General features: G+C 39.2%; 1 protein-coding gene and 1 gene segment (V, D, J or C); both read right to left on the reverse strand.

Moving 5' to 3' along the window:
* Positions 1–1,160: 1,160 nt before the first annotated feature.
* Positions 1,161–9,847, reverse strand: LOC310989741 (uncharacterized protein; the record flags this gene model as incomplete). The annotated part of the gene is made up of 12 exons (XM_083976888.1): positions 1,161–1,290; positions 5,301–5,376; positions 5,458–5,742; positions 5,888–6,205; positions 6,383–6,709; positions 7,202–7,486; positions 7,575–7,886; positions 7,982–8,269; positions 8,454–8,738; positions 8,827–9,138; positions 9,234–9,521; positions 9,706–9,847. 12 exons carry the CDS (start codon positions 9,845–9,847, stop codon positions 1,161–1,163), a joined length of 3,048 nt encoding a protein of 1,015 aa, XP_083833014.1.
* A 6,234-nt stretch (positions 9,848–16,081) lies between these two features.
* The window catches only part of LOC310990210 (immunoglobulin mu heavy chain-like), a 107,394-nt gene continuing 96,137 nt past the window's right edge, over positions 16,082–27,338 (reverse strand). Inside the window, exons 3-7 of the C gene segment in view lie at positions 19,267–19,335; positions 18,493–18,792; positions 17,122–17,466; positions 16,716–17,021; positions 16,082–16,572 (exon numbers count right to left, since the gene is read on the reverse strand).

Genomic DNA, 27,338 nt, shown 5'->3' on the forward strand with positions numbered 1-27,338 from the left:
GTATATGTGCAGAAGCTGGAGCACAGGGCGCATCTTTCTACGTAAGCAGAGATGAACAAAGTTAATGTAGTTTAAATTTACAGTAGATTTGGAATATAGCCAATTTCATGAGTTTTCCTTCTGTATGATATAAAACTTGGTCAGAACTAGCCAAAGGAAAATAAGACCTACAAATAAAACATTTACATAATTGAATACCAGTTCTTCAATGCTTGCCTCTGCATCTATATTGACTTTTCAGGCGGGCTAACACAGATTTCATGTTAATGAATGATTGTTACAATTAAGTGGAATGTCAACACACATTGAAAAAGGTAGCAGACAGATTAGGAAGAAGGTATTACGCAGACAGATGGAAAGAAGCGGAGTGCACTGTAACTGTTCTTACAGACAACATAGAGTATTAGTAAAAAAACATTCAGAAGCAGGAAGAATATACACCAGCAAGACTCAGCCTTCTAATTCCACCTCACTGTTTGGTTTGCCTGCTAGAAATACTTGTCGTTCCTTTTCCTGACAGTATCAGGAGTAGCGGCATAGTTTTTTCTGAAACACTTACATTCTGTGTTTATCGAATGATCCCTTGACATGTATTAATCAATTTGGTTTGTAGAAATATAATAAATGTGATGATTAACAACTTGAATTAAATCTTCTACAAAGCATAATTCTAAGTAAAGTACTGTATGCACGTATCCTCATTGTCATAAGTATCGTATTAATGCTCAATTAGAGTAATTTATTTATTAATTTACTGTCTCCAACTGCATTGTGCCGCTTTTTCTGTGTTATCAGTATTGCAGTTATCAATTATCAATTACTATTACAGTCCTACCCTTACATTGTCACATTTTCTATTTAATACGTTTCATCTTGAGATTTAAAAAATGTTGCAGAAATTTAAAAAATGCCAACAGCTCTACAATGTAAAACAACTGAAACCAACAATTAAAAAGGGAATCATATAAGCCTTAGCAAAGGTCTTACTTGGTGGTGGGTGCGGGATGGCTTTTTCTCCCGATCCTCCTGGATGAGTTGTAACACACTTGAAAGTATTGATATCATTCCAGTCCTCTCTCCTTACTCGGATTTGACTGGCTCCTGTGTAGACGTTGTTTTTCTGTACTGCAGGGTACTGAATGAAGTCCGTCAAGGCAGCATCATTTTTTTTCCATGAGAAAGTCAGTGATGACGGTGTGAAGCCGGTGGCAAGGCAGCCAAGACTGATCATGTCTCCAGTCCCTGAACCACATGCCATCACGGGATACACAGTTGGTGCAGTTGCCGTGGCTAAGAAAGAAACAAGAAAGATGGGATTAAAGAACCAAAAACATGAATGTGACATACATGGGGAATTTTTCATCGGTTAAAACAGACAGACGTGAACTGAGCCATGATTCTTGGAACAACGCTCGGCATGTAAGACATTACCTTCAAAATGTTGGAAGATGAAGTTTCAAGTAACCTCCATACAAGGTGCTTTATGTTTCTCTATCCCATTTATTTAGAAGTTTTTTGTTGTGCCAAGATTAACCTCCCTCAATAATATAAATTGTGGCAATATTGTGTTATTCTAGATACAAATTTGTGAAATACTTTCAGTGCATAACTTTGACAATATTCATTAATAAGTTTTTGAATTCAGATTCATCAAGTGAGTTGATGGCATTTTCTGGCAAAAATGTATAATTTTTGTTCAAATTCAGCAATTTTTTCATCACATCAGGTTCATAAAGCTCTCCCTTTAGCTCTGTGCTAAAACAAGGGATGGCTTCATCACTTGTGTCATAATCAGATATGTTTATGTGAACTATCCGAGCAGTAAACTCAGTGAAACAGCTGATGGAAACGCGCACAGCCGTCTACAGGCGGCAGCGCACAGTGATACGGAGGGAGAGAAAATAGCGCGATTGCGAGGTCAGACTTTTTCGTGGACAACGGTTTTGTGATGCAAATATATCACTCTTTTGAACGCATATTGTTTTGAGAAGAAAAACGCTTTATTTTCGTGACCCCAGCCAACTAGCCGGACTACATTCGTCAGCACCGAAACCAGGCCGGAACTCCGCTCACGGGACGCAGTCCGGGGAAAGCCAGTGTCACAGCACCTAACTGGTGATGGGGATGCTATATAGATTCATATCAAAAGACCCGAACTAACCCTTTAAAATATAGACTTATTTAATTTTTTTCGGGACAATTACGCAATTTGGGGCTTCAGCACAAGACGGACATTACATACGAGCATCATGGAGGTATTTGGATGTTTTTTTGTGTGTGTTTTTTTACGAAGAGCTCCGGTGTCCCTTTGCAACCGTTGCATTGAAATGCACTGCGACTCCAAGACCCCCTGTAACTCAGAGAAGGGACGGTGGACTCTGATAATTCTTCTAGCCCTTAGTCAACATGAGGGTGAGTAGATAATGAGCGAAATATCATTCTAGGGTGAACTATCCCTTTAAGTCACATTTTTGCCAGCTTTTGATGTACAGTACGCCACAAGTATGAAACTTAACATTCTGGTGTAGCCTAATACAAATAATACAAACCTTTACTTCACAATTCAATCGACAGTGTTTCTAAATATTATGTAGATTTATGGTTATGTTAAGATGCACTCATGGCAACTGCAGCTAATGTGCCAGACCACTCAAATCAACAATGATGAAGGCAAATGGTAATGTTGCTTTAACCATCAAGTAGTTTTTCTGAAATTAGTGGTGTGGCAGCAGAAACACAACAACTGAAATGTCAACTCAAGTGGTATACTTTATGCTACATTATCTAATAATTACAGAGGCATCAACACATAACAACACATCATGCATTGTGCTTGCAATGAAAGACAGAAAAGTGGCACAATTAAAATAACCTGAGTAGTATCCTGTACTCTCATCTCCCTATAGTAAGAAGGGACACCATAACTTCAGCATTTACCACGGGAACAGTCTCAGTGGCTCAGTGGTTATAGGGCTATATTTGAATGCTGTAAAATGAGATAGCTGTGACCTTAAACAAAGTAACTGTAGATGAAGCTGTGGGCCGTTCCAAAACTGTGGGATCCAGATCTGTGGAGCTGGTTTCCATTTTAGTCATTACACAGTGGTGTTCATACTGTCATTATCAAAATTGTCAATCAAATTTAATTTACATTGTTTTTGAACAAATAAAATTCCACCATTCAGAGCAGTTTCAGTCTGTTAATTGGCTGCATACTGTTGTGGTAAGTTTTGCAAACAGCAACCGCAAGGATGCACATGTGATCTTTTTATTTTGCCTCTGATTTCATTTTCACTTGTTCTTTTTTTTTGATTAACACATTTCAAGTATTGGTATTTTTATATTTTTGTTGATTTTTCCAGTTTCCTATCAGGTTATCAAGGTGACAAGTTTTTTTTCTTAGTTGTGCTTTTGTCACATTTCGAAATAAATAAAGTTTTATTGCCATATCCAGAGATGGACAGAGTACTCGACCCCAGTACTTGAGTAAGAGTACAAATACTACTAGTCAAAATTTACTCCGTTACAAGTAAAAGTAGCTCAGTTGACATGTTACTTGAGTAAGAGTAAAAAAGTACTTGCTTTTAAAGGTACTTAAGTATCCAAAAGTACATGCTTTTAAATTGACTTTAAATAAAAGTAAGAGTACATTTCTTATTTTTCACATCAATGAATTACTATAATTTTTTCTAAATTAATTGAAGGACCTTTTAACTCTTGTTTCTGAGAATTAAGTCTTTGAAACCACCTGCACTGATGTGCTGCTTTTAGGGGTTAGGGTTTCCTTCTTTGACAAACACAGCTTGTGTTCATAGTATTTTAGAATAAAAAGAGCACCTGAAAGTAACAAGTATTTTCAGCCTTCCTAGAAATTAACTCGAGTAAAAGTAAAAATATTTGTTTCATGGAGAAACAGAACAAGAGGTCCAAAATCTTTGATGTGTTTTGTAGTTCTTGGATCAGACATAGAAGCCAAAAGACATGGGTTTAAACTTGAGAGAGAGAGAGAGAGAGAGAGAGAGAGAGAGAGACTGCCAAGAGTTTTTGTACGCAATAATGACTGCTGTGCACATACTTGTAACTTGAGACACTTTCAGAAATGTAATCATGACAACATCAGTTATCTGACTGTACCCATCAACCCATCAGTGATTATCTTCTGTTATAGTAGAAATAGCCATAAATGTGTTAGAAAACCATAACAATATATTGCTTGCACTTATCTTGTGCTTTGTTTTGGCAATTCCAACCAAACATCCTTTTAATTTTCTGTCTCAAGATTAAAGGACTAAGTCTATAAAGCCTTTTTTCCACTAGATGGTAGTCTTTACTCACTTGTTGTTTCTCCCCTCATTTTAGTGTGTGTGAACCAAAATGTATTGTTATAAACTGGCAATCTAACAAGTAATGAATGAATACATTGATGTTATCTGAAGCCAATGTAATTCAAGCTGAGAGAGGCCATTTCACACTTATTTTGCATACAAAATAAAAAATCATAGTGGGGTGCACCCTGGACAGGACGCCAGTCAATCACAGGGCTGACGCCGAGACAAACACTGCTTATTCTAATTCAAACCTGTGGACAATTCAGAGTCATCAATGAATTTAATGTGCATGTATTGAACTGTCCAGGAAGCTTTATCAAACAAACCCACTCATGGGGAACATGCAAGTTCCTTACAGAGGAGGATCAAACCCTCAAACCTAGAACCTTGTTGCTGTGAAGCAACAGTGCAACACCATACTCCCCTGCTCTGAATATTCTGGTGGTATTTTGTCATGGTGGTTGATGGGTTAAGTCATGTTTATAACCCTTTAGCATTAAGTAAACTGACAACAGGGATGTGGAACTGTTCCCAATGCCAGTTATGTTTACTTATTTGTCAGTATTTTTATTCATTCAAATTTTTGCTGTGGTATCATATGGCTCATTTTTGTGACAAAGTCAGAACTCACTTTTTTTTCTTTACAGAATCTTTAATGTCATTAAAGTACATGAATACAGGCCCACTTCTCATTGATCTTCTCTTCACTATGTTAGAAAATTCTGAATTATGGTTACACTCAAATGAACATGAATGAAAAACATTATGAAAAAAAAAGAAACCACTTAGGGATATTCCATGATAACAAAAATATATGCAAAAGAAATAATTCTAAATCCAGTCACCAGATGTTATCAAACATTTGAACAATGAAATGGTATCTGTCCTTATGATTTAGTCCTAACTATGGTAACAGAAACACCATAGATGAAAGAAATGAGGAAAAAAAGGAGAAACGTGAAAGCTATATACCAGCTTTCCACACCCATATCCTCATTAACCGCAACATGCATGATGTCATCAAAGAAGTCGAAGTGCTCCAATGTGCCTGTAAAAAAAGGGGGGGTTCATTATTGAACTATTACATTGATTTTGTTACGAGGGAGGAGATAAAGGAATGAGCCATTACCTGGTCTGGATATGTTCAGAGATAGGGTGGTGTTGACATGTTTCACCCTGCAGGTGATGACTTTCCCTTGTAGCCAGTTGTCCTGGGACAGACGTAGGTGACTTTGGATACTGAATTTCCCATTTTCATCTCTGTTGGGTTCACTGGTGTTGTAGTCCAATAGTTCCTTTGGTCCATCATACCAGCTGACATTAATGGATGCAGGACTGAACCCAAAGACCAAGCATACAAGTTCATTTGTACCCTGGAGCAAGGTGGCTGAAGGTTTGCTGTGGATCACTGAGGCTGAACAAAGATAAAATAATGAAGAAATTAAAGGCAAAATGCTACTTTTCTTTTAATCTTTGAGCTTCCATGACTGCTATTTAGTAACAACAGGGCCAGACAAAAATGAGGACCATTACCAGTCAATGACAACTGTTAAACTCACCAAACACATGTTCTATCGACCTTTCAAACGGTTGTTTAGATGACTCGTGTCTCACAGCACATGAATATGTGGAGCTCCTGTCTTCAGCCTTGGATACATTTAGTCTGCTGAACATTGAATAAGTCTTGCTCTCTCTCTGTTTCCATGAAGCACCATTGGTGTAGCGAGCTTCTGGCAGTCTCTGACCATTCTCTTCCCAATACACGATGATGTTGGATGGAAAATACCCAGAAACCAGGCAAATGAGAGTGAGGCTATCAGATGTAGAGAGCTCCGATAGAGTTGGTTGTATTATCGTCACTCTTGGTTGATGCAAGACTTGGGAAAAACAAAAAGAAGAAAAAGAAAACAACTAAGAAGTTTTTATTTCACCTATATCAGCTTTACTATTTGGACAAAGCCAATTTTGAACTCTGAAGCTTTGTAGAACCTCTAGAAATTAAGCTGTTGACAGTCACAGACATTTAACTTAATGCATTGTATGTGTAACACTACCTCTGCTTTTGCTTATCTGGTCCTTTTGGCTGTGGCTGGAGTACTGGTGCGTTGCTTCACAAGACACTTGTTTATAGTCATGCCAATCCTCTGCTGAAATATTGAAGAAGCTCTGCAAAGTTTCTGTTCCATTACTGTGGCCTACTGATGGCTCAGTATAGTAATTCTTTAACTGTATTTGTCCATCAATTCTCCAAGTGATGGAGAAATCCTGCAGACGGACGCCGACCAGATGGCAGGTGACAGTCAACTGTTTAATGTCCTGAACCTCCTGGAGTGGTGGTCCCTGAACATACACGCCAAATAACTGAGATGAGGCTGGGGTTACTGAAAGAAATCAGATGAAATCAAAGACATTAAAGAAAGAAATTAAAGAAAGAAAGGAAAATGAAATACAAAGGTTTAAATCACTGAAATACCTAATTGTGTCCACAAGGGGACAGAGCAATACAAGAAGACATATTGAGATAAACTGATATACTATTTGTGAAGTGTCATCAGTATAGGGGACATTTCATTCTCCAAACAAGGTAAGCAGTGATAAACATATAACAACATTTCTCTTTTAATGACATGAAAAAACATCACATAGGCTAATCACTGAATAAACAGGCAAATGAAAATATAAATCAGAGAAATGCCAGCAAGGAAATAACAATATTCAAAATAAAGAAAACGTATAGAATGTATCCTTTTTGTTTTTTTAACCTTTGTCTTTTTTCAAATATAGACTTTTTTTTATAATATATATATTATATATATATTTTTTAGTAGGCCTTGTGTGTATAATAGTATAACTTATAACTTTTTTTCTTTTACCTGAACACATGCTGAGATTCTTGCTGACTTCTTTCTTCAGCGATAAGTCAGACACTTTACAAGTGAAGACCATCCCTGTTGTCCACTGCTTTTGAGCGACATGAAGTTCACTGGTCACTGCCACATGTCCACCTGCACCCATGGTGACATCAGTTTTTGAAGCAGTTAGTGACTGAGAGTCAGGAAACCATTCGATTTGAGGATTGAAGCCCCATCCAGTGCACAAGAGTCTCTGTGGTCCTGACTCTTGACTGGGGACCAACACAAGTTCCACAGATGGGTCCACTAAAAGGGAGACAAATTAGTGCATTAATGAAGATAATGTGAGACATAAACTCAATGGTCATTGAGAAAGAAGAGTAACTCCTCTCACCAAAGATATTGCCTGTTGTGTTTGACCTGAAGTTTGAGGAGAAGCCTTGATTGACTGTGCAGCTGAAGTTTGTGCCTTTCTTCTGCTTAGCGACTGGGATAGTGAAGTGTTTAATGACTGAATAAAGGTCTGGGGTTTCAGGTAGATCAACAAACTGTTTGTCAGACATGTCAACATTGTCGGCCTGAAAGGTGACGTAGAGGTCACTTGAGGACAGTTGTGTGATGTGACACTCCAGCACATAAGGGTTCCCCTTCAACAGATCTGTGAGAGATCTCTTGATCTCCACTGATGGGACTCCAACCGTAGCTCCTGTATAATAGAGAAAGAAAAGAAAGCAAAAGTATTTCTTAACAGTACCTTACAGTTATAATGTATGTGATGTTCATCTTGTCTAGTCGCCTCACCTGAAACAGGTACTCTTTCATTGGAAGAGAAACACTTATGATCAACTTTACAGGTTATCATCCCGGCCTTTTTCCACCGATTCACAGCAACTGTCACATGACTGATTTTATGAGTTGTGTTATCAGCCTTTCTCACAGAGCTTTCTGGTTTTCCATCCATCAGCCAAGTAATGCTGACATCAAAACCAGTGAGGACAGAGCATGTTGCAACCACTTGAGATCCTGCTGTCATTACAGTCCTGAAGCTGGGAATCTCCACATGAATTGGTGGAGGGGAACTTGAAGAAACTGTCATTGAAAACAACCAAGTAAAACAATCATGAAGCAAGGTGAAATACTGCGCACTCTGTACAGTTCTAAAAGATGCATCTGTACATAGTGAGGCTGTTGAAGTGACATTTTAGTTCATTCAATACGGGCACACAGTTTGAAGAAAGAAAAACTGAGGCTGCAAAATGTAACTAGTTTTTACCTGAACACAGGCTGATGTTGTTGCTGACTTCTTTCTTCAGAGAGAAGTCAGACACTTTACAAGTGAAGACCATCCCTGTTGTCCACTGGTCTTGAGGAATGTGAAGTTCACTGGTCACTGCCACATGTCCATCTGCCCCCATGGTGAGAACAGTTTTTGAAGCATTTAGTGGCTGAGAGTCAGAAAACCATTTGATTTGAGGATTGAAGCCCCATCCAGTGCACAAGAGTCTCTGTGGTCCTGACTCTTGACTGGGGACCAACACAAGTTCCACAGATGGGTCCACTAAAAGGGAGACAAATTAGTGCATTAATGAAGATAATGTGAGACATATACTCAATGGTCATTTAGAAAGAAGAGTAACTCCTCTCACCAAAGATATTGCCTGTTGTGTTTGACCTGAAGTTTGAGGAGAAGCCTTGATTGACTGTGCAGCTGAAGTTTGTGCCTTTCGTCTGATTAGGGTTTGGGATAGTGAAGTGTTTAATGACTGAATAAAGGTCTGGGGTTTCAGGTAGATCAATAAACTGTTTGTCAGACATGTCAACATTGTTGGCCTGAAAGGTGACGTAGAGGTCACTTGAGGACAGTCGTGTGATGTGACACTCCAGCACATAAGGGTTCCCCTTCAACAGATCTGTGAGAGATCTCTTGATCTCCACTGATGGGACTCCAACCGCAGCTCCTGTATCATAAAGAAAGAAAAGAAAGCAAAATTATTTCTTAACAGGACCTTACAGTTATAATGTATGTGATGTTCATCTTGTCTAGTCTCCTCACCTGAAACAGGTACTCTTTCATTGGAAGAGAAACACTTATGATCAACTTTACAGGTTATCATCCCGGCCTTTTTCCACCGATTCACAGCAACTGTCACATGACTGATTTTATGAGTTGTGTTATCAGCCCTTGTCACAGAGCTTTCTGGTTTTCCATCCATCAGCCAAGTAATGCTGACATCAAAACCAGTGAGGACAGAGCATGTTGCAACCACTTCAGATCCTGCTGTCATTACAGTCCTGAAGCTGGGAATCTCCACATGAATTGGTGGAGGGGAACTTGAAGAAACTGTCAGTGAAAACAACCAAGTAAAACAATCATGAAGCAAGGTGAAATCCTGAGTACTCTGTACAGTTCTAAAATATGCTTGTGTACATAGTGAGGCTGTTGAAGTGACATTTTAGTTCATTCAATACGGGCACACAGTTTGAAGAAAGAAAAACTGAGGCTGCAAAATGTAACAAATTTTTACCTGAACACAGGCTGATGTTGTTGCTGACTTCTTTCTTCAGAGAGCTGTCAGACACTTTACAAGTGAAGACCATCCCTGTTGCCCACTGGTCTTGAGCAATGTGAAGTTCACTGGTCACTGCCACATGTCCATCTGCACCCATGGTGACATCAGTTTTTGAAGCATTTAGTGGCTGAGAGTCAGGAAACCATTCGATTTGAGGATTGAAGCCCCATCCAGTGCACAAGAGTCTCTGTGGTCCTGACTCTTGACTGGGGACTAACACAAGTTTCACAGATGGGTCCACTAAAAGGGAGACAAATTAGTGCATTAATGAAGATAATGTGAGACATAAACTCAATGGTCATTGAGAAAGAAGAGTTACTCCTCTCACCAAAGATATTGCCTGTTGTGTTTGACCTGAAGTTTGAGGAGAAGCCTTGATTGACTGTGCAGCTGAAGTTTGTGCCTTTCGTCTGATTTGGGTTTGGGATAGTGAAGTGTTTAATGACTGAATAAAGGTCTGGGGTTTCAGGTAGATCAATAAACTGTTTGTCAGACATGTCAACATTGTTGGCCTGAAAGGTGACGTAGAGGTCACTTGAGGACAGTCGTGTGATGTGACACTCCAGCACATAAGGGTTCCCCTTCAACAGATCTGTGAGAGATCTCTTGATCTCCACTGATGGGACTCCAACCGCAGCTCCTGTATCATAAAGAAAGAAAAGAAAGCAAAATTATTTCTTAACAGGACTTTACAGTTATATTGTATGTGATGTTCATCTTGTCTAGTCTCCTCACCTGAAACAGGTACTCTTTCATTGGAAGAGAAACACTTATGATCAACTTTACAGGTTATCATCCCGGCCTTTTTCCACCGATTCACAGCAACTGTCACATGACTGATTTTATGAGTTGTGTTATCAGCCCTTGTCACAGAGCTTTCTGGTTTTCCATCCATCAGCCAAGTAATGCTGACATCAAAACCAGTGAGGACAGAGCATGTTGCAACCACTTCAGATCCTGCTGTCATTACAGTCCTGAAGCTGGGAATCTCCACATGAATTGGTGGAGGGGAACTTGAAGAAACTGTCATTGAAAACAACCAAGTAAAACAATCATGAAGCAAGGTGAAATCCTGCACACACTGTACAGTTCTAAAAGATGCATCTGTACATAGTGAGGCTGTTGAAGTGACATTTTAGTTCATTCAATACGGGCACACAGTTTGAAGAAAGAAAAACTGAGGCTGCAAAATGTAACAAATTTTTACCTGAACACAGGCTGATGTTGTTGCTGACTTCTTTCTTCAGAGAGCTGTCAGACACTTTACAAGTGAAGACCATCCCTGTTGCCCACTGGTCTTGAGCAATGTGAAGTTCACTGGTCACTGCCACATGTCCATCTGCACCCATGGTGACATCAGTTTTTGAAGCATTTAGTGGCTGAGAGTCAGGAAACCATTCGATTTGAGGATTAAAGCCCCATCCAGTGCACAAGAGTCTCTGTGGTCCTGACTCTTGACTGGGGACTAACACAAGTTTCACAGATGGGTCCACTAAAAGGGAGACAAATTAGTGCATTAATGAAGATAATGTGAGACATAAACTCAATGGTCATTTAGAAAGAAGAGTAACTCCTCTCACCAAAGATATTGCCTGTTGTGTTTGACCTGAAGTTTGAGGAGAAGCCTTGATTGACTGTGCAGCTGAAGTTTGTGCCTTTCTTCTGCTTAGCGACTGGGATAGTGAAGTGTTTAATGACTGAATAAAGGTCTGGGGTTTCAGGCAGATCAACAAACTGTTTGTCAGACATGTCAACATTGTCGGCCTGAAAGGTGACGTAGAGGTCACTTGGGGACAGTTGTGTGATGTGACAGTCCAGCACATAAGGGTTCCCCTTCAACAGATCTGTGAGAGATCTCTTGATCTCCACTGATGGGACTCTAACTGAGGCTCCTGTATAATAGAGAAAAAAAAGAAAGCAAAATAATTTCTTAACAGTACCTTAAAGTTATAATGTATGTGATGTTTATCTTGTCTAGTCGCCTCACCTGAAACAGGTACTCTTCCATTGGAAGAGAAACACTTATGATCAACTTTACAGGTTATCATCCCGGCCTTTGTCCACCGATTCACAGCAACTGTCACATGACTGATTTTATGAGTTGTGTTATCAGCCCTTGTCACAGAGCTTTCTGGTTTTCCATCCATCAGCCAAGTAATGCTGACATCAAAACCAATGAGGACAGAACATGTTGCAACCACTTGAGATCCTGCTGTCATTACAGTCCTGAAGCTGGGAATCTCCACATGAATTGGTGGAGGGGAACTTGAAGAAACTGTCAGTGAAAACAACCAAGTAAAACAATCATGTAGCAAGGTGAAGTCCTGAGTACTCTGTACAGTTCTAAAATATGCTTGTGTACATAGTGAGACTGTTGAAGTAACATTTTAGTTCATTCAATACGGGCACACAGTTTGAAGAAAGAAAAACTGAGGCTGCAAAATGTAACAAATTTTTACCTGAACACAGGCTGATGTTGTTGCTGACTTCTTTATTCAGAGAGCTGTCAGACACTTTACAAGTGAAGACCATCCCTGTTGCCCACTGGTCTTGAGCAATGTGAAGTTCACTGGTCACTGCCACATGTCCATCTGCACCCATGGTGACATCAGTTTTTGAAGCATTTAGTGGCTGAGAGTCAGGAAACCATTCGATTTGAGGATTGAAGCCCCATCCAGTGCACAAGAGTCTCTGTGGTCCTGACTCTTGACTGGGGACTAACGCAAGTTTCACAGATGGGTCCACTAAAAGGGAGACAAATTAGTGCATTAATGAAGATAATGTGAGACATAAACTCAATGGTCATTTAGAAAGAAGAGTAACTCCTCTCACCAAAGATATTGCCTGTTGTGTTTGACCTGAAGTTTGAGGAGAAGCCTTGATTGACTGTGCAGCTGAAGCTTGTGCCTTTCGTCTGATTAGGGTTTGGGATAGTGAAGTGTTTAATGACTGAATAAAGGTCTGGGGTTTCAGGTAGATCAATAAACTGTTTGTCAGACATGTCAACATTGTTGGCCTGAAAGGTGACGTAGAGGTCACTTGGGGACAGTTGTGTGATGTGACACTCCAGCACATAAGGGTTCCCCTTCAACAGATCTGTGAGAGATCTCTTGATCTCCACTGATGGGACTCCAACTGCAGCTCCTGTATAATAGAGAAAGAAAAGAAAGCAAAATTATTTCTTAACAGGACTTTACAGTTATATTGTATGTGATGTTCATCTTGTCTAGTCGCCTCACCTGAAACAGGTACTCTTTCATTGGAAGAGAAACACTTATGATCAACTTTACAGGTTATCATCCCGGCCTTTTTCCACCGATTCACAGCAACTGTCACATTACTGATTTTATGCGTTGTGTTATCAACCTTTCTCACAGAGCTTTCTGGTTTTCCATCCATCAGCCAAGTAATGCTGACATCAAAACCAGTGAGGACAGAGCATGTTGCAACCACTTCAGATCCTGCTGTCATTACAGTCCTGAAGCTGGGAATCTCCACATGAATTGGTGGAGGGGAACTTGAAGAAACTGTCAGTGAAAACAACCAAGTAAAACAATCATGAAGCAAGGTGAAATCCTGAGTACTCTGTACAGTTCTAAAATATGCTTGTGTACATAGAGAGACTGTTGAAGTGATATTTTAAACACAACCACATCATCCACCAATATACAACATATTTACCCGATGATCTCTTTCTGAATTAATTTTTTTCTCATTATTACGGCAATGTTTACATAGTTCTCTTTATCAGTAGATATACTCACTTTCACAAATATATGTTCCTCTTTCAAAGGTTATTTTGTTGTGAACAGCGCTGCATGTAAACCTTGAGCCCTTTTCCCACTCTTTCATTTGTGGTTGAAACTCGCTACTTAGACTGAAGGTTGTTTCCTCTTCCTCCACACTCTGAAGCTTACTTTCAACTGGCACAGTGTTTAAACGTTTGTTTTCCTGTTTCCATTCCACTGTCAGTTGGTCTGGAAAGAAGCCACTAAGGGTGCAGATGAGTCGGACTGGTGAAGCTCCAATTTTACCGTCCCAGACAGGGTACAGTGTGATGTTTGGAGAGACGACCCTTGGTTCTGAGATAGAACAGAGAGTTAGTCTTTAACCTTCTCATTCCAATTATTAGATATGAGAAAGTATGAGCTGATATGATCTGTTCAGTTATACATACCTTCTGATTTTGGTCGAGTTATCAACTATATAATCTCATCTACATGTAATAACTGGGTATTTAGGTTAGATGGCAGAGTTCTACTTTCACTCTCTGGTGTTTCAAAGTCAGGTGGAGATCAGGCTGGAAGTCGGTTGCACAGATGGCGTGGCACGACAAGCAAGAGCAATCAGAGCAAGCAGCAAGCGGAAGCATTGAGTAACACCCAGGTCCCAAAAATATGAAAATGCAGAAGTGAAAGCACACAAGGAGCAACGGTGCATCACTCACACCAGGTGTGGGGTGCGGTTGTGCCAGTAAGAGAAACAAAAAACACATTTTAATATCTCATAACATTTGCATTTTTTTCACAAAGTCTTCATGTGCTCTTAATTTTGAAAACTGGCCAACTGTAAAATCTTTACATTTACATATTTAGCTGAAAAGGGTCTGTTGAATCCAGGTGCTGGTAGTGCACATAGCATCACATTACATAAAAAATGAATACATATTCAAATATTAATAGATCTCTAACTGATTGTTGTGTTTTACACATCAGTAAGTAAAAGTAGATAAAATGTGTTCAAAATAAAGAAAATAATGTCAGTCACGTGTTATCTTCATATAAACATTTATTAAAAACAAAACAAAACAGTGGTTTAACACATTTTTTTAAAATTCTGTAATTTTTGAAAATGAAAAGACTTGTGAGACAAGGAATATAGTGATTATTTACATGATGTTATGAGTAGGCCTATATCAGAAAAACAATCGAGAGAAATATATACATTTTTTTCTTATTAAGTTTGTTTTGTTTCATTTGACCTGAAATGATATGAAAAAAAAAAAAAAAAGCATGGATTAGTAATATGCACTCAAATCCTTAAATTCTTATTTGCCACCACCCAAAGATGCGATTATCCAGAAAATGTACTATACAAACAACTAATGCATAACAGTTGCAACTTTGCAGCATGATAAAATATTACAATACAACCCTATGCTGAATGCTGGTCTAAAGAGTGTCCTACATTATTCAAATAAAACATTCACTGACTGGAAATGATAAATAGAGGTCTCAACTTGGAAGTGCTGCACTAAACTACTTAAATTGCAAATTAAATATACTATATGCTTCAACTGGCCTATTTTGTTCGGTTGCTGGACATATTTTATAAATTAATTAAGCTTGAATTGAATAAAAATAATATTAATGGATGTTGAATATGCAAAAATAAGCAATGCACATCAAACAATGAATGAACATAACCCTATAACGTGATAGAAATGATCAAACTTTGATCAGATATGCAACATGTTAGCACAGATTTATTGCAACAATTCTAAAGTATTATCTGCAAATCTTTGCACATCTCACTCATATAAATTGACTGTTACCTTGAAGGCAGTGGTTCCAATGGTGAAGAGCAGAGTGATGAGGAAAAGAAGGATGAAGGTGATGGCTGTGCCTCCCATGTTATCTTCCTCGGCCTCTATGGTACTGTCTGGATCAAATTCTATCACTGGATCGGATATAAAGTAATTACTCAGTTAATGCACACACTAAACTTTGAATAAAGACTTGTGAGACAATGATCAGTGAGGTAAATTAGTTACCCACAGTAAATCAATATATTTATAACTGCATTGATATGAGTGCATTGTAAAGTCAATGATCCTCTAAAATATTGATCGAATACTGTTGATTTAAATGACCTTCAGTGATACTGATTTGCTTTTGAAAGACTACATTATTAGTGTGACATGCATGACTTGGCTTGTGAATGAGTATATTCATCATTTGACTGAGAAACCACAGAGTAAGTCATCTAACTTGTGTTTGGGATGCAAGACCCAGTAGAAGAAACACACATACACAAGGACAGGTTACACACCGTTCATGCAACATCTACAAACAGAAATGAACAAATATGATTTGCTCAATAGACTTTGCTCTAGAGGTTAGTGAGGTGCATTTTTCTAGTGATCCTACATTATGATGTTGATATTTTGGTATATTATTACTGTTACTGCTTGAGAAGTCAAACATCCTCCAAGTCCACCAATTCTTTTTTTGCATTGCAATTTTAGTGGCTACACACATATAATCAACATGTAGCTCAAAACAATGGTTGAATAAAGACATGAACTGCAAGCGACAAAACAACAACAGAGTTACAAAGTGCTTTTTTTTATTTTGATTTTGAATCTGCATTAAAAAGACGACATTTAACAACAAACAGCAGAGGACACACCAACAGAACATAACATCTAGTGGGCCTTGCACGTCTCAGGGATGTTCATGTTGAGGTTGACCAGGTTGGTTTTTTCAAATGTTCTGTGCCCAATGGATCTGACAATGGCTTTAGTATTGTTGACCACAGATTGGTGGTAAACAACACAACTATACACGTTGTCATTGTTTTTCCACTCATCGAGGTCGAGTGATAACTGGCCATAAGCGTAGTAGGATGAGGAGCCACTGCTTTTGACAGGGTTTGTGGTACTGAACGAGTATGGTGTGCCTGCTGCCTCATCATTGACAAGCCAAGACACCAAAACCTCCTGAGGAAAGAAGTCTTTCACATAGCAAGTCAGGGTCACTGTGTTTGTTCTATGTTCTACTGGTGGGAGCATATACACAGAAGGGCGCTGAATCTCTCCTCCTGAAAGCATCAGAGAACAATTAGCCATTCTGCTGCTTATAAAAGTGTGTACAAGAAGTAATCTGTGTGCTGACAAACAGCCACAAATAACACTCATAACTAATAAGTATATAATAAATATGATAACTGATGAATAGTCTTACCAATTTTCCTCTCATAGGGTTTCTTCAATGGCTCTGGTGTATTGTTATCTTCAACAACACAGAAGACTTTTATTCCCTTGCTCCATTCATCATACGTGATGTCAAGTGATTTGCTTAATGGTTTTCCTTTAGAGGGGGTTACTTGGTTGTCAGTGAGGTCGTTTCCACTTTCATCCTGCCAATAAATGTTAGCAACAGATATCCTGTTTCCCTTAACCAAACAATTTAGAGTTCCTTTTTCACGCATGAACATATCATCCCATGTGGGCCCTTCGATAACAATGTCTTCCACGGATCCAGGACAGTCTGAAAGACATAGTTATAAACCATACCAATGAAATGACTGAGAACAACAGAAACTGAAATCATATCTAAAAAAAAATGGGAGAGGCAGAAATTTACTCACCTACAGGACCGGTAGTTGGACTGTACATTACAGATGAATTAGTGAATACATCTCCTTCTGCCTTACATTTCCCCTTGAACTCACATGTGAACTGGGTCTGAGCAGGCACATCTTGGAGTGTGAGAAAACTTGCTACCTGGTACAACTTAGTTCCATTCTCCAACTGTCTTTCCCCAAGGGGTGTTGTGATCTTGTTTACTGTGCCGGTAATTTCCTCTTCATTTTTCAGCCATTTGATCTCATAATCTTTTGGTGCAAAATCATAAGCAAAGCAGGAGAAGGAAGCCTCGTTTGTGTCGTCAGAGGAGGCCAACACTTTAAGAGTTGGCAGATGACAAAATTCCTCTGAAAAACAAACACATACCAAATATATAGATACATGTATATGTGCAGAAGCTGGAGCACAGGGCGCATCTTTCTACGTAAGCAGAGATGAACAAAGTTAATGTAGTTTAAATTTACAGTAGATTTGGAATATAGCCAATTTCATGAGTTTCCCTTCTGTATGATATACAACTTGGTCAGAACTAGCCAAAGGAAAACAAGACCTACAAATAAAAAATTTACATAATTGAATACCAGTTCTTCAATGCTTGCCTCTGCATCTATATTGACTTTTCAGGCGGGCTAACACAGATTTCATGTTAATGAATGATTGTTACAATTAAGTGGAATGTCAACACACATTGAAAAAGGTAGCAGACAGATTAGGAAGAAGGTATTACGCAGACAGATGGAAAGAAGCGGAGTGCACTGTAACTGTTCTTACAGACAACATAGAGTATTAGTAAAAAACATTCAGAAGCAGGAAGAATATACACCAGCAAGACTCAGCCTTCTAATTCCACCTCACTGTTTGGTTTGCCTGCTAGAAATACTTGTCATTCCTTTTCCTGACAGTATCAGGAGTAGCGGCATAGTTTTTTCTGAAACACTTACATTCTGTGTTTATTGAATGATCCCTTGACATGTATTAATCAATTTGGTTTGTAGAAATATAATAAATGTGATGATTAACAACTTGAATTAGTTCTTCTACAAAGCATAATTCTAAGTAAAGTATGCACGTATCATCATTGTCATAAGTATCGTATTAATGCTCAATTAGAGTAATTTATTTATTAATTTACTGTCTCCAACTGCATTGTACCACTTTTTCTGTGTGTATCAGTGTATCAGTATTACAGTTATCAATTATCAATTACTATTACAGTCCTACCATTACATTGTCACATTTTCTATTTAATACATTTCATCTTGAGATTTAAAAAATGTTGCCAAAATTTAAAAAATGCCAACAGCTCTACAATGTAAAACAACTGAAACCAACAATTAAAAAGGGAATCATAGAAGCCTTAGCAAAGGTCTTACTTGGTGGGTGCGGGATGGCTTTTTCTGTCGATCCTGCTGGATGAGTTGCAACACACTTGAAAGTATCGATATCATTCCAGTCCTCTCTCCTTACTCGGATTTGACTGACTCCTGTGTAGACGTCGTTTTTCTGTACTGCAGGGTACTGAATGAAGTCCGTCAAGGCAGCATCATTTTTTTTCCATGAGAAAGTCAGTGATGACGGTGTGAAGCCGGTGGCAAGGCAGCCAAGACTGATCATGTCTCCAGTCCCTGAACCACATGTCATCACGGGATACACAGTTGGTGCAGTTGCCGTGGCTAAGAAAGAAACAAGAAAGATGGGATTAAAGAACCAAAAACATGAATGTGACATACATGGGGAATTTTTCATCGGTTAAAACAGACAGACGTGAACTGAGCCATGATTCTTGGAACAACGCTCAGCATGTAAGACATTACCTTTAAAATGTTGAATGATGAAATTTCAAGTAACCTCCATACAAAGAGCTTTATGTTTCTCTATCCCATTTATTTAGAAGTTTTTTGTTGTGCCAAGATTAACCTCCCTCAATAATATAAATTGTGGCAATATTGTGTTATTCTAGATACAAATTGGTGAAATACTTTCAATGCATAACTTTGACAATATTCATTAATAAGTTTTTGAATTTGAAGGAAGGAAAGTGTAAAGTCAGTGAAGATTCATCAAGTGAGTTGATGGCATTTTCTGGCAAAAATGTATAATTTTTGTTCAAATTCAGCAATTTTGTATGAGATAAAAAGTGTTCTTACCTGATGAAACGGTTACCATTGTACCCTTTCCCCAGTAGTCAAAAGCACCGTAGTAGCACAGTGCTGAATCTACTTAGCTCTTAGTATAAAAAGGCTACAGCTGCTACTGCCGAGTGCAAAAAGTCTACCAGAAATGTATTTAATACAAATCTTATAAAATCCATTGAAATGACCTCAAACGCATCAGCCATGAATGTCATAAATCATTGTGTTCTACTGAGATTATCACTGTTTGACTTTTTACCATATATATTGTGTAAAACCTATTGCCTCTTGAACTGAGACTTAAGATAACGAGAAGTTTCAATATAACTTAAACAAGACACTTCACATTCTGAAACTGTGCATTTTAAATGGTATAAATCTTACCTGATGACACAGTTACCATTGTGCCTTTCCCCCAGTAGTCGAAAGCCCAGTTGTCACAGTTAAGAGAGTCAATTCACACTTGTCACAAAAACTCATTCCTCTAGTAACCCATTCCTTCATGCCAGAGTTTGGTTTGAACAATTGTTAAAACCAAAGAGAAATAAATATCTTAACTAACAACCAATTTCGTTTTAGACTTTTGTCAAATTCTTTGTCAGCTGTTGGCTGTCTGATTATTGGTCAATCTGACTATATAAAAGTGGTAATATAAATTTTTCTGAAATAATTACTAATTTGATGTTCACATCAGAAAGAACAAATTGACATACCTGAAGTGACTGTGACCATAGTTCCTTTTCCCCAGTAGTCAAAGGCGTAGTCACAGTCCAGCAAATCATTACCCACTACATACAAAAACCTGTTCCCAAATATCTGCCCTTACCGTGATAGTTTATTTTGCGACAACCTACCATTTTGTCATATTTTCTTTGGCCTTTGCAAAGAAGTTCCAGTTAAAATTGAATGCGTTGAACACATTTAGAATACATTATTCAATAAATCAATTACTTGCAAGGTATCACGGCTGCATTTCTTTAAAAAATACAGAATAATAAAAAAAATCAAATTAATAGAGAAAGGAAAACTTTGCTTACCTGATGTTACTGTGACCAATGTGCCTTTTCCCCAGTAGTCAAAAGCATCGTCACAGTGTAGTATGTTAACACATTCAACATGCAAAAACTAGCCGTAAAGGGCTTTTGATGCCACTTTGATGCCAATATGCCGCATTAAACAATGGAAATATTACATTTTTCATATGAAGATAAAGTAAAGATTATTTTACCTGATGTGACAGTCACCATTGTTCCTTTTCCCCAGTAGTCAAAGTAGTAGTCACAGTGATAGATTTCAATAGTGCATCAGTGCAAAAAATATTTTACAGTTTGTATTATCTAATTAACTAATAAACTACAGTAGTTAATCAGTAATTGTTGTGTATTCCTCAGGTTTGACCTGATCTACTCTTTTCTGCAGACTGCATCCTAGTTTAACTACAATTTAAACAAAATCAAATGTGACAGTAAACCTGTAAATAATTCAATTATAAGTAGATTGATTGTTACTCACCAGAAGTCACAGTGACTTGTGTCCCTTTCCCCCAGTAGTCAAAGTAGCCATCACGGTCATACATTACAATCTGATCCTAATACAAATACATAATATGTTTTTCCCCTTAATGTAGAAACATAAACATGTTTCACTGACATAGCAGTTTCCACTGTGGTATTTATAAACCATTTCCCTTGAGATATTCAGTTCCTGTGGTCTGGCTTATATAAAATTTTGTGTTTGCCAACGGTTAGTGAACTTCCTCTTTGTCAGACCCTCCTGTCAATTCCAGATCCTGCAGCAGAGACCTCACACAACCAGATTAAGTAGATTGAGTGTGCTGAAAAACTGACAGAGTATCTATTTATTTATTTATGGGTTGATTGATTGATGTGGGGTTGTTTGTGTTGATGTATGTATGTGTGTTTATTGGTGTGGGTTGTAAATAAATAGATGAGTCTGTAGTTGGGTAGAAGGAACAGCTGATAATTGTCCTGTGATTGGTAAATAAAGTGTGGTTGTAAAAATCAAAAAATCTTTGTCAGACCCTCCTGTCAATTCCAGATCCTGCAGCAGAGACCTCACTCAATCACTATTAATGCCACTACCATCAGCTCCTGGGAAGAAACCACTACTGTTGACTGATAAAATTCACAAAAACACATACTGTTTAAGAAACATTTTGTGAAAGTGGTCTCTTATTTTTTTCGGAAAAAAATAAGAGACCACTTTCACAAATGTTTCTTAAAAGCATCTCTACATGTATGACAGTCATTCTTTTCTTTTTTAAATACCAACACAAACACAAACTCATTCTACTTAATGAGACACTGATGAGGTCATCACCTGAACCACATCTGATTTTATAGGAAGATTATAAAAACCACAGCTGGGATTAAACATTGACATTATCCCACAAAAACTGATTTATAAACTCTACCTGAGTAAAAATATTATTGCTGTGTTCTTTGGGAATAAATATGAACATGTTTTCTTTGCATTATTATTATTATTATTCAAGGTCTGAAAAGACTTGATATTTTTGTTATTTAGACTAGTTTAGTCATTAGTCAATAAAAGCTCTAAATGACAATATTTTTTTTTTTCAATTTTGGGAGAAATGTTGTCGGTAGTTGATAGAATAAAAAAAAAAAGTCCAGTCCATCACCTTTGTTAGGGCTGGGGAGAAGCCACAACAGTGCCGGAGTCAAACAGGGACTGGCAGCTGGAAGTCGACCTAGGGAAACAGCTGAAATTCCCGGAGAACATCGCAGTGACCACACTCAGGCCAGCGAGAACTGTTTTGTCCAGATATCATGGTGCATAATCAATCAATCAATCAATTTGTTTATTTCGGGCATGTCAATTTAAATCATCATCATCACACTTCATCTTAGTTCAAATAATACAATACACATGGCCGAAAGGGAAAGCGGGAGTAGCAAAAGCTTATCTAGTCCCACCCCCATCAATCTCCATCCTAATCAGGGATTGTTATCACATTTTTCCAAGTGCAGAGTTCACCACATTCAGTAGTTTTTGTACCAGTCTATCGTGCAGGTGGCCATTATCTACGTTACCCATCCTAAATTCACTGCGTTTTCCCACGCTACCACACACACACACCCCTCCCTTCTCACTCCCTCTACTTTCTCAGAGCTCAGTGCTTTTCCTTTTTACCCTTTTCATCCTTTTTTCACCCAACCGGATCTACTACGTAAGATAAGGGGCACTAATTGCGTGCTCCTAGTAAAATTTTGCATGTTTGGTTAGTGCACGCAAAATGATATAAGAGTAACCCGCTAAATGACAACACGCGCAAACCGCAGTATTTCAATGAGGGTTTTGCGTGTGGTAATTGTTTCCGCCATGGAGAATGTGGACAGAGAGCTGCATGGCCACAAACGCAGAATGAAAATTTGATCAGATGGATTACGTAATATAGAGCGGCAAATAAACATATAGTCGAGCTGCCGTAGAAGAAACAAGGGAGATTATCTATGTGGTTGGTAAAACAAGAAAAACCTCGGCAAACAAGTGCTGGTGCTGGTGCTCATTGTTGGGCAACAGGTGTCTAAATGCCCAGGTGTCTAAATGCCCAGACCAGACGGATCACAGACGGAGTGAAGGCAGCGGTGACGTCTCAGTCCCGGTCCTGGTCCCAGAGCTGAGCAGCCAGGTACTGGAGAGGGAGGAGAGGAGCGCACCGGAGGAGAGAAGTGCGTCGTGCATAATGGAAATTAACACACATGAAAAACTGCTACAGTTCGCTGGCAAACAAACACTGCATGTCTCTAAAATCAGGCAGGTTTCCAGGATGCCAAGTCGCCTAATCAGAGGGGGGGGGGGAGGCAAACAAACACTGCATGTCTCTAAAATCAGGCAGGTTTCCAGGATGCCAAGTCGCCTAATCATTTCAATGTAACAATGGGCTTTATGCACAGTTCCACTACTTCCTGAAATAAGCCAGCTCCTTAATTTCCTGTTTTACATGATTGGACCAACTGATTAATCCAGGTGTGCCTCACCATTGTTGTGAGGTCAGACACACCTGGATTAATCACCTGCACTCGTTTCGTTCCAATGTCAAGTACTCACGCAACCTCTCAGTGTAGAAGCAACGTCCAGCCAGGCCATAGAGCAATGTCCAGACAACTCCGCACCAACTCCCGTAGCTCCGGCTACCTGCAACACGTCCTCCTTCTCTGCTGTCACCTCGTCTGGTCCGCCCGGTCCGTCCTCACGCCCGCAGTTCTCTGCCACCGAGCTAACTCACGACACAGCTAATGTCGTAGCTAGTGACGGAGACCACGCTGTCGCGGCTGGTAAAACTTCACCGTCATGTAAAATAAACACAGTCAACTGAGATACGTGAAAAGAGTACTCCGACTGGTTAAAGGTGTACAGAAAAGAAAACTGAATTTAAGCCCACTCTGGATCATAAAATTAATGTGATAACTCATCTTTCAGACGATGTAGGCCAAACTTTGTGCAAAATTCTATTTTTGAGTAAATCCGGGATGAAAGTGTGTATTTTTTTTTTCGCATTGGATAATGCAGGCGCACAGATTATACGTCAGCCTGTACACGATTCACCAGCCACTGATATTGGATCCGTCATCCGTCATTCAAACGTCTGAGACACGCACACACACACGGAGCTCGGTCTCGCCTCAAGCTTTGAATATCCCGCCCGCTCGATAACGACCAATCAAATTTGTTTTCCTTACTCGGGTAAACTCGTGTTGCAGCTCGTGACAACTCGGCGCGACAAACAGGACAAACGGCCATTTCTGTACACCTTTAAAGTCTCTCTGGGCAGTGCAATATCTCTGCCAACTTTTAGTTTGAGTTTCCAAACAACTTCTTTCTCTCTGCCGAGGAAAACGCAGCCAGCTCTTCACTGTCCCGGTGAACTCTGGGATACTTCTTCCCGGGGAAAGTTGTAGGCTAGTCTTTTTTTTTTTTATTGAACAGAAAAACTTAACCTTTATAATTCAGAAGTAAGCGGTCATTTTGGCTAACTTCTTATCAGCCGATGGAGTTAGCAGCCCCCACCCTCGTCATGGATCTATTCCTCGTCCCTACGTCACCACATCAGTGTTGCCAACTCCTCAAGCAAAGTCGCTATTGGCTGTCGTAAAAGTTGCTAGAAGTCGCTAAATGACGTCATTACCTCAGCGGGGGGGGAAGCGGCCAGCGGTAGCGGCGCTCTTTATGTCTGTGGCGCGGAGCAGTGCGTCTCTGAATGCCAAGTTGGCAACACTGCACCACATTCACGCGCATCCCTTGGCTGTACACACAGAAGCGCGCATGCATAGCAGCAGCGCATATGGTGAAAGCGAAACGTAATACGGCGCGGTTGTAACAAACAAGACTGCTTTTCTTAAAGGGATAGTTCAACATTTTGGCAAATTGGCCCATTGCCATAATCTCTATAGCTTTAGGAGTAGATGCATAACCTTTAATTAGGTGCAAGCTATTTTTAGAATGGTGGAGCAGAGCTATGAGCTGCTCAGAGCTGCGCAACAGAGGCTCATGGAATGTCTTGGTATCAGTGTTGTTTTCGTTAACGATGACGATGACGAAATATTTTCGTTGACGCCCCTTTTTTTCATGACGATAACGAGACGGTGACGAGACGAACATGGCTCTCTGATGACGAAAACATGACGAGACGTGTGTGAGTTTTCGTTGACGAGACGAGAACGGACGTAAATGTTAGTGGTCGGGCTGTGATCGCCTCTAAATTTGATATTGTGGATTGTCATTACTTTAAGCTTCACACGATTTAGCAACGGCTCCGTCAACAACAGAACAACGCTGCTGAGACGAGCCGCGGTGCGCCGCCGCCCGGTGCTTGTGATTAGAGCGGCAGAGAGCAGCAGGCAGTGATCCGCTGCTCTGGTGACCTCGGTCAGTGCGGTGCAGCCGCTCCGCGGCGCTGACGGGTGGTCAGACGTTCAAATGCATGATATTTCTGCTTATTGTGCGTGTAATCTGTCCATTAAAATCAACAAGTGTCTGCAACACTGCTGCATCCTTGTGTGGTCACACCCACCACCTGGCATGCAGCGCACATTCTGCTCAACACACCTGCCGTCACTCCATCAGAAAAAAAACTGAATGCACTACTGTTACCACTTTATCTGTGTGTAGGCTAATGGATAATCCTTAGACCATAAAGTATTTGGCATTGGGTGGAAACATTATGTGTAAAACCATTCCTTTATTGAATTAATTTGTTGAAAGACTTTTTTTTTTGACTAAAACTTGACGAAAACCTTGTTGAGTTTTCGTCGACTAAAACTAGACTAAAACTATCACATATAGGAATGACTAAAATTGACTAAAACTAATAAGTATTTTCGTCAAAAAGACTAAGACTAAGACTAAATCTAAAATGCCTGCCAAAAACAACACTGCTTGGTATCAAACTCATCAAATAGGCTACACAATTCAACAACTCCAAAATGATCTTGTGGACAAGTTGTGACGTGCACATTCACCACGCTATGAGATAATAGGAACGTTACGAGACGGAGTTGTTTTCAAGGTCAATTAAGGCTAAACTGCTGATGCACGTTCCTGTCGGTGGCAGTTTTCCGGCAAGCAGTCTCTGCATTTGCCTCAGAAACAACTCTGTCTGTTAACATTCCGTTATTATCTCATAGCATGGTGAATGTGAAGGAACTTGGACAATGAACTTGTCCATGAGAGCATTTTGGAGTTGTTAGATTGTGTATTTTAACTACGTCAGTGACCTCAAGCTGCTTCATCGCTTCAATCGCACGATGACGCAACCCACCTCCAACTATTTTCTTCACCTCCCGCTATTTGAGGGAGGTGGCTGAGTAAGCCGTAGCTACACTTTACCTGTTCATGATTGTTATTGTGATCGCGGTAAAAGTACGACATATTGTCGTCGAGCTTCAGGAAACTGCACACAGCCACAATAATCTTCTCCTCCATGTTTTGAAATGTGCGTCCTGCATAACTACAACAGTGATGCGGTTGGATATCAATGCTGATTGGATGTTGCAGCACAGTGTCATGTGATGTTACTAAAAAAATTAAAATTTAATTTGTCATGTCATTTACAGTGATTTTGAATAGAAACCTTTGAAGTTCATTGCCTGTATTGCGTTTGGTGTGAACACACAGTAAGACATACCATAGATTCTCTGGTCTACCTTTGTGTGATGTATTACAGTAATGTTGGTGTCTAAGCCTTTGTCTCAAAGTCTGAAGTTAGGGTTTGTTTACTGGCTGTGGAAGCACCTGTGGTGGTGAAGATTGTTTCCTCCTAGTTACATAAATAGTGACCAGTAAGGATGTTGATGTTGTTCAGAAGCCCAGAATACGTTTTCATTTCTTTTCTTTTTGCACTTCAAATTCACATGCATCAGATTTTAAGTTAACTCACTTCTAAAACATAGGCTAATTCTCTCTGTCAAATTAGCTATAAGTGGACAAAACTATTTTCTGCACATTTGTTTTTATGTATATGAAATCTATTAGTAGCTACATATGAAAGGAAATAAGCTTTTGTGGGTTCTTTTTTAAAATAAAGTAAAAGCAATTCCCCCCTTTTTTCCCACTGCTGATCACCTTTCTATTTGGAAAGTCTTGTGTTTTCCATGACTTCATGCCTCAGTTAAATTCAGGACCAGTTTTTGTATTGCCATATATCACTGTGGCCAGACCCCCATACACAGCAGTATGTACTCATACAAAAACCTCTGCATGATGTTGATATCTCACTACCTTTTTGCTGTAAAACTGTGAAATAAAAACAACTTTTACCATTTGAAACCTTATTATAAAGTATTACTCTTTTGCTTTGTAAACGCTAACCCACTTTTTTTTTTCATTTTATCTTCACCTCTATTATCACTTAAGCCAATGGTGTCCTAACACAACCTTAAGTGTGAGAACAATTTTTTGTTTTGTATAAGTATGCATTTTAGTGTTAATCAATTTCAGTTCCTATGTCAGCACCACAAACATTTCCTTCTTAGTGAACTGAGGTTTTTGTCATAGGATGTATCACTGTGGCCCCCGCTATATAACACTGTGATATAACCCAATAC

Source organism: Trachurus trachurus, assembly GCF_905171665.1.
Source record: "Trachurus trachurus genome assembly, chromosome: 8".
In the NCBI taxonomy this organism is placed as follows: Eukaryota; Metazoa; Chordata; class Actinopteri; order Carangiformes; family Carangidae; genus Trachurus; species Trachurus trachurus.